Source organism: Pithys albifrons, chromosome 6 (genome assembly GCF_047495875.1).
Source record: "Pithys albifrons albifrons isolate INPA30051 chromosome 6, PitAlb_v1, whole genome shotgun sequence".
Taxonomy (NCBI): Eukaryota; Metazoa; Chordata; class Aves; order Passeriformes; family Thamnophilidae; genus Pithys; species Pithys albifrons.
This window is the reverse complement of record NC_092463.1, coordinates 5,932,394-5,944,577: the sequence shown is the minus strand read 5'-3', so window position 1 is coordinate 5,944,577 and position 12,184 is coordinate 5,932,394. Positions and strand designations below refer to the sequence as shown.

The 12,184-nt window shown below is 37.7% G+C and overlaps 1 protein-coding gene across 1 annotated transcript in view; it reads left to right on the top strand.

Annotated features, from left to right (window-relative positions):
* C6H14orf39 (chromosome 6 C14orf39 homolog) overlaps positions 1–9,968 on the top strand; it is a 29,520-nt gene extending 19,552 nt beyond the window's left edge. Inside the window, exons 9-17 of the mRNA XM_071559408.1 lie at positions 663–802; positions 1,255–1,334; positions 3,395–3,480; positions 3,568–3,632; positions 4,663–4,730; positions 6,330–6,469; positions 6,971–7,106; positions 8,502–8,559; positions 9,766–9,968. Of these exons, the coding sequence (XP_071415509.1) occupies positions 663–802; positions 1,255–1,334; positions 3,395–3,480; positions 3,568–3,632; positions 4,663–4,730; positions 6,330–6,469; positions 6,971–7,106; positions 8,502–8,559; positions 9,766–9,968 (976 nt within the window). The remainder of the gene's footprint in view (positions 1–662; positions 803–1,254; positions 1,335–3,394; positions 3,481–3,567; positions 3,633–4,662; positions 4,731–6,329; positions 6,470–6,970; positions 7,107–8,501; positions 8,560–9,765) is intronic.
* Positions 9,969–12,184: the final 2,216 nt, after the last annotated feature.

Below are 12,184 nucleotides of genomic sequence, written 5' to 3'. Positions count from 1 at the left end.
TGAACAGCATTGTTCAGCCAGCTACAAAGCAGATGTTGTAGCTAGAAGCACAGAAGCACTAAGCAGGAATGCCAGAGAGAAAATAAAATAGAACTCATTATTTTAAAAAATGGTAAATGTTCTTGTGCCAAATAGCCACTTTAGCCTTCATTGTTCTGCTAACCCCTGTCTTTCTGTAAAGGGCTATTTACCCTACACAGATAATTACACCACAAGTGAAAACACTTGCTGCAGTTTTCTCTTTTGTATATGTGTAGTGTGAGTATTCTAGACAATCTCAGGGAGAGAAAAAATGTTTTTCAATGTGAAAATGTGATTTCAGAACTACAATAATGATGTACGTTATTCATGTAAAACTCCAAACTACTAATACTTTCCTTTGATACTGACAAAATTTAAGTCATCAATGTGCTTATGATTGGCTTAGTACTACTTTATGGGTTTGGGTTTGGGTTTTGGTGGGGTTTTTTTCAGTGATATTCTCTGTCTGATATTAGTTAAAGAAAATCTCAATTTTTATCAGCTACCACTGCAGAAAGTGATAGAGCCTCACTGACAACATCCAACCCATTTGAAAACTCCACTTACTTGAAACAGTTATATTTTATTGTTTCTTGTCTTTTGCAATGATTAACTTAATTTTTTTAATTTATTTTTTAAAGAATGTTTGAAGAGCATGAACACACACCTTTGCCAAAAGAGAAGCATCCACTGTGTAAACCATTGCATGTCCCATCCATTCCTTGGAAACTGGTCCAGTCTGTACAGAGTATTAGATTCTCAAAGCACCGACCAGAAACAGGTACAGTACGTTTAATGATTTCTCAGTGAGGATTTTGGAATATTTTTCTGTGAAGGAATAGATAATCCACAATAACAAATCCAGTGAACTGCTCCTACTGTGATAGTTGAAGCCAGGCTTTCAATGGAACTTCTGTGCTTACCTGTCTGGGTGTTTTGAAATCTTTTGTGTCTGATTCCTCTCTCATCTATGTGATGAATGAAGTAACATGACAGACACACCTGATGAGTGGTGTCAGAAAAATCTGAAACACACTTTAACACTGTTTGCAATAGTACAGTAAATATTAACTGGCTATTATTTGATTGATATTTCCACATTTCGTGATAATTTTCTTTTCACTCTATACTAATAGGAAAATTTATAATCTTTGTTACCAAGTTCAGTTTAACATTGCTGTGCTTTGGATACTTAATCTTATTGTCAATATTACATAATATTTGTTAATTTAGGGAGAGAAGGAAAAGAAAACCCAGTGGAACTTCCAGTAACCACTACCACTTCCTCCAGCCTTGCAGAAAATTTATCAGAGGTATGTAGCTCTCCCACTGCTAAAACATGAGGTTATATAATTTGGTTTATGTGGTGGCTTAATTTTAAAACACTTCAAATATACCTTGTGCTATGATATCTTACATAAAACCTGCCCACACTGTAACCAGGGTACTAATCTTGGTAATCTGCTGTTACTTGGTAATGCCAACAAAAGTCTTGCTTTGCAGCCTTTTCATTCTGAAAATATTTATGTTCTTGCAAAGCATTCTAACCCCAAACTTGAAATGATCCATCTTTTCAACTAATTTTGTATAATAGTTTATAAAATTTAGAATAACCTTTGTAGGTTTACTTTGTTTGATGTAAGAAGTTTTTGGAACTCTGAAGGAAAACCATAATCTGCTTTTACCAATGAATTGTCATCCATCTACTCCATAATGAAGGATTTCATAAAGGTCTGAGTGTGCAGGATACTGTACAGGTCTGCCTACAGTTAACAGCTCAGTTCTGAGGCTTAACCAGAAACAAATATCTGTGCTGAGAGGAATAAAACCATGAACAACATTGCTTTGTACACTGCAGGAGTACACAAATCCATTTTCTGTCTCACCCATAAGCACACAGTTCCTACAGCACTGTATGAAATGGTCAAGTGTATTGCAGCTTTGTGTCTTAAATATTCAAACACAACAAACCAATCCAGAAACAAGTTGGAGGTACAGTTTGCAGAGTTGTGAAAACCACTAATAGTCTCATGAGAGCAAGAACATTGATAGGAGCAATAGATTGTTAAGGTATTAAAGGAGTTCAGATAAGGTAAGGCCACAGGAGGCAAAAGAAATAATTTGTAACTGTCTTTGCTGTGTAGAATTTTGGGGAAGTTTCTATATCAAAACCTTCTCTCTAAGGGACACCTCACTGAATCTATTTAAACCCAAATTGTACTGAACAAATAAAAACAAGTAAAAATTTAACAGAACCATTCGTGATTTTCATAAGAATTTCAAGGGAACTGAAGGATGAAGTGAGTGAATGACCAAATGGTTTAGAGTGGAGACTGTGGGAGAAGACAAAGACTTCATAACATAAGATAACATGAAGGGCAGCAGCCAGACTGAGTGGAACGAGACCAGAAGACATTTCAAGCAATTCTGATTTGTGACTGGCTGAGGGAGTTGGACACGACAAGGAAAATGGAAGGGGCTGTTGCCAGGGTAATCTAGAGATGAGGCTGGGAATCTGGGACCAGAATTGCACTTAGACAATAGTAGAAAGCAGTAAGTCAAGGTTAAGAGAACTTTGAGAAAGGGTAATGGTAATAGGGAAAAGAAGATGGAGTCTGAGGAAGATTAAAAAGATTGGCAGAAAGGTTGCTGTGCTTCAGAAAAGGTGTGCTGTAACAGCACTTGAGTGGCAGACAGATTCTGCAGAAGCAGCCATTTTGTCCCCTACCCTGAACTGAATTCAATTTGATATATTTTGTAAATTGAAAATAAACCAAAACCAGAAGCTCCCTGTGCAATAGTGTGTTATCTGATGCTGATGCATAGATTCCTGGTGCCACTCTGCCCTTAAGGCACAAATACATGCTAGATACAAGAGCTAGGGCTTTTGATCTGATGCAAATCTGTGGGCTGGGAGTATTTCCGTGTTCTCTATGGTTTTCCAAACCACACATGAGACCTCAGTTGAGTGAGACTGATGTCCATGCTCACGTTGGCCTGCAGAGGCAGAGGCAGGCCCGGCCCAGCTCTTCCTGTGTTGACAAGCAGGAGCAACCTGACTTCAGCAGTGGCAAACCTGGATAGTTTGTAAATTACATAATATTATTTGTGTCACAGAGAAGTTAATTATTCACATCTACTTGTCAGTGCTGTGACTAACACTTTATAACAAAATTATAGAAGTGTGTTTTGGGTATCATGCTGTCAAAATGCAGATAAAGCAAAGACAGGCAAAAAGATATTTTTTACATTGCCTGATCCTTAATTGCTGGTTAAAAGAAGGGATTTCCACAGTCTAAGAAGAAATTAAAGTGATATTGTTGACATGACAATTTCATTTGCTGCCTCATTTGAATTTTTTTATGTCTTCTAGATGGTTATTGATACTGCAGGGACTAATAACTCACAAAATGCCCAAGTTCCATCCATAGCAAGCATACAAACCCCAGTGAAATTCAGGTAACTTTAATAAAGTCGTTTTCCTTCTAAAAGCTGAGTTTGTGGAAATAATTCATATTTAGACAAACTGTAATTTTTGTCTTTTAGACTGACAAATCCTCCAAAGCAGCTGACTTCCAGTCAGCAGTTTGAGAGTGAAAATGCAGTAATGGGTAAGATACCACTGTAATTTTTTTATAAGGGTGGATCATGTAATTATAAACTAGGAATTTCTATGGGTCAAATTTTAATTCTGATATTAAGTGGGCCACCATTTGTAATCCTTTTCCATCTTGATTATTTCATTCAAATTTCTAGTACAGCAGACAGGCAGATTCATTCTGCATTGACCATTGCCAGTGAAAAGAAACTTCAAACATCTCTCATAAATTCATACTTTACTCTCAAATTACTTGGGTAAAATGAAATGCAAACTTAAAACCTGCCATGGGGGCATGAGAAAATGCAAAGAAAAAGGGTATAATAAACCCAGTAATTTAGGAATCTTGAAGCATCAGATTAAGATTATTAAACACTAGAGTCAACTTGAGAAAAACATACAGAACGCTTGCAGAAACAAAACAGAGTAGTTAGAAACACACCTACAGTTTTTGAGATTACAAGTCACTGAGCTTCAGATTAAATACTTCTTTTTGCTAATTATACTGCCAATTTAGATGCATGTAAAACGTTACTGTTTATATATTTTTTTAATAGGACACTAATTCTGTGTCCTGAAACACAGGACCTTAACCCACAGTGACTGAGACGTTGCACGATCTGAAGCTTAGAGCTGAAAGTCTGATAGCATTCCTTCTCATTTCTCATCCTCCTTTTGCCCAGTTCTTTAAGCTACACTTCATCACTGTCACATGGATGTGCTTTTTGTATTGTTCCCACCTGGTTTCTATTGACTGGTATTAGCACTCTCAGGGGGCAATAGCTGGCTTAGACAAACACAGCACTCTCAGGGAACAATGGGTGGGTTTGAAGAACACACCAAACCACACAGAGCAGCCTGAGTAATGCTCTAACAATAGTGAGTAAGTGGCAGAACAAGAGGTAATTATTATGGATACAGCCACAAAGTGGGTTGTTATGAAAACCACAGTCCTCTCCAATAGCAATGCCAGGTTGCTAAAGCTTTTATGTATCTGTTTAAAAAGCTGTTATAATTCTGGCAGTGCTGTCTTTTTTGTATAGCAAGCCAAGAGGCCAAACGTGGTGATAAAGAAGCAGATAAGCCAAAGGAATCTTCATATATACCTCAAGTAAGCAAAGCATTTCTTATGTCATAAGTGATTAATCTATTTAGAATAGTCAAGGTATTTTGATGTATTTGAATCAGTGAGTCTCAGAAATCGACGAGATGACTCATTGTAAGGCACACAGTGGGTGAGGAGCCAGTCAATGCCTTCTGATTGATAATGTGGTGATCATTGCTCTTGACCATGTCAGTGTTCTGAGGGGTTTTATGCTGCCTTAACAACTGCCTGTTTAGGAAGACTATCCTGTGCACATCATAGTTTTTGTATCACTTGGTGCATAACATTTTTGTCTGTGAGAGCAGATGAGACACTTTGAAAAAGAGTCTGCATTTGGAACTCATTTCTCACACAGAACTATAATAAATGGGCTCAGTACTGGCTCCACTGGCACTGCTTTTACCAGCTGTACCTGAATGTGAGATTGAGCTCACCATGCCATAATATTCAAGCCAGCTGTGTTGCTCATGCAGGTAGTATCAAGATGGGGTTTAACACCTACCAGCACCACACAGCCACTTGGTCTCTGCCACACAGTGGGATGGGGAACAGAGTCAGAAGGGGCAAAGTGCCAAATCCTGGGGTTTGAGACAAAGTCAGTTTAGTAGGTAAAACAAAAGCTGTGCAAGCCCGTGAAACAGAGTAAGGAACTCATTCATTGTGTCCTATCTACAGGCAGTGTTTTAGCCATTTCCAGGAATAGAGGGCTTCATCTCTCATAACAGTTGCTTGGTAAGGCAGATGCCAAGACTCCAAACATACCCCTCTCGCTCTTTCTTTCCCACACTTTTTATTGCTGACCATGACATTGCATGGTGTGCAATACCTCCTTGGCCAGCTGTCCCAGAGTGTCCCCTCACAATTTCTCATGCACCTTCAGCCCACTCACTGGTGGGAGACAAGCAGAAAAGACCCTGATGTTATGTGAGTGCTGCTGAGCAGTAAATAAATCATCCATGAATTATCAGCACTGTTTCTGGCACAAATCCAGACTGTATCCCCAAGCCAGCTACTGTGAAGGATACGAACTCTAACCCAACCCAAACCAGCACACAGCCACAACCAGCAGACAAAATCCTCATCTTCTGGCTGTCTCACTACACACTGAAAGCAACAGGTGGAGGAGAAAGCCTTTCAAACAGTATTGAGCCTTGTGGGAATTGCTGCACAGAATCCAAGTGTACATTCTCATTTAATGTTTTCTGAGGAAGATGAAACATCTCAGTCAACTGAAATATATTCTCATGGTGATATTCCTTTATCTCACTGGGGAGTGTCAAGAGGATTCCACTGAGACTTAAGCATTATGCTAAGACATATTTTAGAAATAGTTCTTTTATTAAAAATATCAGTTCACAAGTATCTTTATTTTCTGAATGAAAATTTTAAGTCACAAGAAGTCCATTTTAACTCAGGTAAATTAAGGTTACAGTTTTAAGGATGTTGAATATGTCAGTATGAGCATTTTATTAAAATCCTTTTATTTTTCTTGAGACTAAAATTATCTATCTAGACTTAAAGCATATAATGAACATATTTATAGGTAAATGATATTTGGGGAAATTTTATGTGTTATAAACATTACTGTATATTTCTTTTTAATAGGATGTACACACAGGTTTTAATCCAAATGAAGCTAAACCTGACACAGTAGAAGAAAGTGCAGAACCTTTTCTAAGAGCACCTAAAACACCTGACTTAAGAGGGAAGAAGTCTCAGTTCTCTGAAACACCTCCATTTGACTTGTATGACTTCAACTTTGATTTTGAGCAAAAAGTTGCATTCATGTTCATTGTACAAGAATTTCTGCTGCTTTTGAAAGATACTATAGAAAGAATTTTCTAGAAAATTCATGTGAAAATATTAAGATTTATTCTCTGAGTTATGCTAGGCATTTGTTAGGTTTTCTTCTTAAACATCCTTTCCACTTGAAGCTGTTTTGAAACAACAGGACTCTGCTTAGAGGTCTGAGTCACATTGTCTTTTCCTGCAGTGATAGTTGTACCTCTGATTTCTATTTTTAAACAAGTTTGGGGTTTTTTGTTTGTTAAAAGAGTAGGGAATTGGTAAGAACACCACCTTTGCTTTAAAGGCTTGTTATCTGTTCTATGATGCAAAAAGCAATTATTCATGGGAGCTGTGGGGATCTAAAAGAGTGAACAAACTGGAAAAGAAAAAAATAGAACAAAAAAGCCATCATTACTTTAAAAACTATTTATATGGTTTACTCCTTTCTGTATTTACAGCATCCAAAATTTAGGTTGTGAAGAAGGAACATCAAAATCTCCTGCATTCTTTTCTCTCATGAACTTCTCCCAGAAGTCGCCTGCCTTTAATTTCTTTGGTTCTTCTGTGTTTGGGGCACAAAACTCCTCTGATGAGGTAAAAATGATTACTTGTGAACAATAATTTTCCACAAAGCAAAACATGTGTAGAAAACAGCACTGACAGTGAATGAGATTTTTCAAGCTGGCTATCGTTGTAGCAAGTAATGTTTTTGATAGCTTGCTTAATTTTGTATTTCATGTCCTTTGAAAATGTCTAACCCCTTTCCTGGCAGTTCCCCCTGTGATGACTTCTGACCAGGTATGAGTCTTTCTCATATGGGTCCTGTGCAAACGTAGAGGTGACCTGATTCCCTGAAAGGCTTCTGGTTCAGAGTTGTTGTGCAAAATGCAGGTTCTTTAGCAGAATTCACAGCTCACATGGCTGTCCTGCGTGGGTTTGTCTTGATCAAATGAAGAACAGTAAGAAAGGAAGAAGGGATAATCTATAAAGGGTATTGAACAGAAAGCATGGAATAGCCATACTTTAATGGAGAGCTCAGGCTGGCAACTAATTGGAACAGGGAATGGGATGCAGGTGTTCCTTTCCCTTGCAGATTCCCTAACTACAGTGCTCTCGAGTCAGTTTTCCTCTCCTGGGTTGTTCGATGGATAAGTGGGGATCCAGGATAGGTTTGTGTCAGTGCACAGGACAGGGGCCAGGTACCACTTGGCAATGCAGATCCAAACCCCATCATGCAAATAAGGGAGTTGAGCCCAGGTATCTCCTGTTGCAGTGGATGTCCTGTCTTATGGTTACTGGATCAAAGCTGAAGGGAAGGCAACATTTTATTTTGTGTTTGGCAAGATACATGTTGTTGGTATCTTGTAGCATGAGATGCACGTAGGAGAGCACACACTGGTGAGTGGTTTGGGAATTGTTGAGGAATGAGGTGGGTGTTAAGTCTTGTAGTGTTGTCAGAACACACATTATATTGTGCCTGCTCAGAGAGAGAAACAAACTGAGAATTACCAGGTTGTAGCAGATGTGGGATTCTCTGAAGTTAGATGGGAGTTTTGAAGGACTTCAGTATCTGGCTAAATCTAGCCTAAGAATTCTCCTCAAGATTGAAAACTGCTACTCTTTCTGACAATATCTGGTCCTACTCAGTAGGAACTAATGGTGTTGTTGCTTAAAGGTTTTCTACAATGTCACAGAATTAAATAATTGTGAATCAGTTTAACAACCAGCAGTAAGCCTGGTCAGCTTTTGGACAGTTAGGAGGGAGGATGTTTGCAGTTGTGTGCAAATATCAAGAAACTATCTAGTCAAAGAATTTCCCTTTCAACTTTAGGGACTGATATACACCTTTAACTATGGATTTTGTGAAGGCTGCTAACATTGAGACAGTGTCTTTCTTACTAAAAGGGAAAGAACATGTTGCATATCTGCATTAGAGCTTAACTGTTGCCTTTCTCGTTTGTTAAACAAAATATTTGTTTACATTTTCAGACAGAAGAAAATTTTCCTGTGGGAAACCTGAACAGTCTGTCCCCACACAAAGATATTGGTAAGTCTGAAACTCAGATGTACTTGTGTTACCAGCTCTCTTCTGCTTGTGTTTATATGACTGACAAGCTCATGATCCTCTTTAACAGAGCACCTTTGGTTGTCAGAAAGGATGTTCAGTTGTGATAATGCAGCTCAGTGGTTTATTGTGCTCATTTGTGTTTGGACAAGTTAAATCTTTCCTTGCAAGGTAAATCTTTTTGCCATGATATCTGAGATAGGATGGCAAAAAAGAGGTATGAGAAAGAAAGAAATAGGAGTAGTTGTAGGTGTGTTTGAAGCCTGCAAGGGAGAAGAAAAATTCAAGTCTCGGAGCTTTTCCACAGATCAAAAGAACAGTTATTTTGATGTAAAAAGATGTAGTACTTAGTAAATACTACTTTAACGTTAAGATACCAGCTTAGAGATGGAAAGAGTACAGTACATCTGCTTGGGGTTTTTTCCTCCCTCAACTAAAATGAAAATAAACTTTCCATTTGATTAAAGAAATCTCAATAGTAAACTGACTTTCTTCAGCGTAAAATTGTTGAAGGTACACAATATAAAAATGGCACAAGAGAGGAGAATCAGACTTAATAAACAGTATCTTTCACTCAATGTAAGTGAGCCACAGATATTTGAATGATCTGTGTGAAAATCCTGGGTTTTCTGTTTTTTTTGTTATGCCAAGAAGATCAAAAGTTTTGATAAGCACTTTCCTGAAGGGAACTGTAACCTACCCTTTTTCTTTTGAGGTGTTGCAAGTACAAAGCCACTTTTTTTTAATGTGGATGAATATAGAATAGAACATTTTATGCATATGTCACTGTTGTAAAGTGTGTGAATTCTGTGCTAGTAAATAAAAATGCAAGTGTTTTTCTGTCACTAGCTTTGTTTTTCCAAGTACTTCAGTGATTGATCACATTGTTCTCTAAAGAAACACTGGTAGATTCTGTTTACAAAGACCTTGGTTGCTCTGTAGCAAAATATATCATGCAGAAGTGTTTTGTTGTTCTAAATCATTCAAGTACTTCACAATTCTTTTGATGTACATTCTAAAAATGACCCCCTGGAAATACCATTTCTAGAGCAAAAATAAACACACAACTGCAGGTTGATGCTCAGCAGGTTGTTGGGCATAATGTATTAATAAGGAAATCTATGTTGAATGCAGTACTCTCTCAGAAAGATTTAATCTAATAGTAAATATAATGTATATTCCATATAGGGAGCTTGTTTGGGAAACCAGAAGGTGAGGATGTGTTTGCCTTTCCCTTTGCCTCGGAATCGACTTCTCATGCCTTTGGAGATGGAAAAGATGACTTCAGTTTTCCATTTGCATTTGGACAGGATCAGAGATCATCAGAGTCTCCTTCTATGAAAGGTTTTCATTCTTCCTTACAAAATACAAAGCCATTTACACTCTTTTGAATACCTTTGACTTCCTTTTAAATTCTTTTCCTACTTAGCCTTGACAAATGTTTTCAGTTTCTGAAGTTAAAGTACAAAGCATTTAATCTTCTCCTTTCATTTCTTGTCAGAATACATTATTGCAGTTGCTGCAAGAGCATGTGTGTATACATCAACCACACATGCTTTGACACACAGCTTTTATTTTTCTTATTTGTCTTCTAAATGTGTGATTTTTTCATAATATGCTCTTGCTAAACTGGCACTTAGAAGCAGCAGAAATATCATTTTACAGTAGTGTGTTGAGTTAATTCAGTATCGGTGTGAGAACATCTAAACATCCAGACCAGTTCTTTCAGCCTCTGATGTGAACTAAATTACTTGAGTTAGTAAGACTGACTATTGTAGCAGTAAAAGCTGAATTTGAGTTAAAGACATTGTTTTAAGTATTCTGTGTATAACAGCTGTTTCATAAAATTTTTGAAATAAACATCTTTGTTAATTTTATGCAAAGCTTTGTAAGTATTTCTTAATATATGAAGTGAAACAATGTTGCAGTTATAGTAATTGACATTTCAACTTCTCTCTTTCTACTTGAAAGATTGAAAGCAAGTTTCTTCCTTCATCTAGTGTCTTAAAAAAAAAAAGAAGAAGACAGAGGCAGTTCCTGAAGTCTGACTGTGGTCAGCACAAGTATATCCCTCAGTTCTGGAGAAATGCCTTTCCTTGTGGAAAAAATGGTTGTTAAGACAATATCTGGGTTGCTCAGCAAGGAATTCTGTCTGTTCTGAGCCTGCCCTGAGCCCTGAGAATCCCCACAACTTTCTCATTTATGGCCTTTGAAGGAAGTATCACATCACTTTGGAGTTATTTTTTTCTGTTACATGTGACGCACAGGTTACCAGTTTTGGATGTTCTTTATGAATTTGTAAGGGAATAGAGTTTCATTCATTTGCCATGAAGCAAGCACCTGGCAGCAGGCAAGCAAATACAGGACCACACCATTCAGCAACTCTCACAGAAGACGTTGCAAATGCACAAACTAGTTAGAAGGGCACATAGACTGAGTAGAACAAGTGGACAAACAGCATCCGACCCATAGAGTCTGCACAATCTGCCAAAAAAAATGTCAACAAAGTCCAAAGGGGAGGAGAGTCCCTTTCCCTGCACTGACATGCAAAGCCCTAAATTGGAATGGGTTGCCCAGAGAGGGGGTGGATTCCCCATCCCTGGAGGTTTTTCAACTGAGCTTGGCCGTGGCACTGAGTGCCATGATCTGGTAAAGGGACTGGAGTTGGCCCAAGGGTTGGACTTGATGATCTTGGAGGTCTTTTCCAACCAAATCCATTCTATGATTCTATGATAAAAGCAGTGCAGGTGTCAGCAAAGTGGCCATAGGGCTACCCTGTGCCCTTGTGCTGGGAATCCTTGGGGTGGGAGCTGCCTTTTTGTTGTGTCCTTATATTGCACCTCAGGGAATGAGTTCAGGTCCACAATGACCCTGGAGGTACTAACAACAAAAAACCTCTCTCAAATAAGGTGAGTAGGGATTTGACCCTGAATCTTATATGATAATTCTACTCAGAAACCAAATGTTTATTCAGGGCCCTGATATATTTACTGTTCCACTTAAGCTTTTAATGAAGTTTTGACAGAAAACTGCTCCACTTGAAAAGTTTCTTGTAAAAGGTAGTGCTGGCTAAATAACCATCTATAAGTAATATTTTATGTCACCAAAATTTAAGGAAATATAATGATATTTGAATAAATAAGTGTTTGGATTTGTTGAGGAAAATATTTGAAGAGCAACTAATGACATTTACATCCTACCTGTTGCTGTGATGAGGAAGACACTGATGCCTCAGCTTTCTTTCTGCCATAGAAATAATAATAATATGGAGAATATCACAGAGAGCATTTCCTTGTTGAACAAAGTGGTCTTCCAGTAAAAATATTCATTATAATTTGTAAAGTGACATAACACTTTGAATGGAGCACCATCTACTATTTTACCCTTAATTTTACTGATGCATAAATATTGAGCATGTTTATAAACAGCTGGGAACATTTGGCTAACAAATAAGCTGGATAAGTTTAATGCTAAAAAATTCATTTAGAAACTATGGGGTAAAGACTGATGAAAAGACTTCCAGTAGTTGTGGAATATAAGATTTATTTTTGTGTAATGCTGTTTTATGGCTTCACACAGCACTTTTGATGGGAAATTAGACATTCAG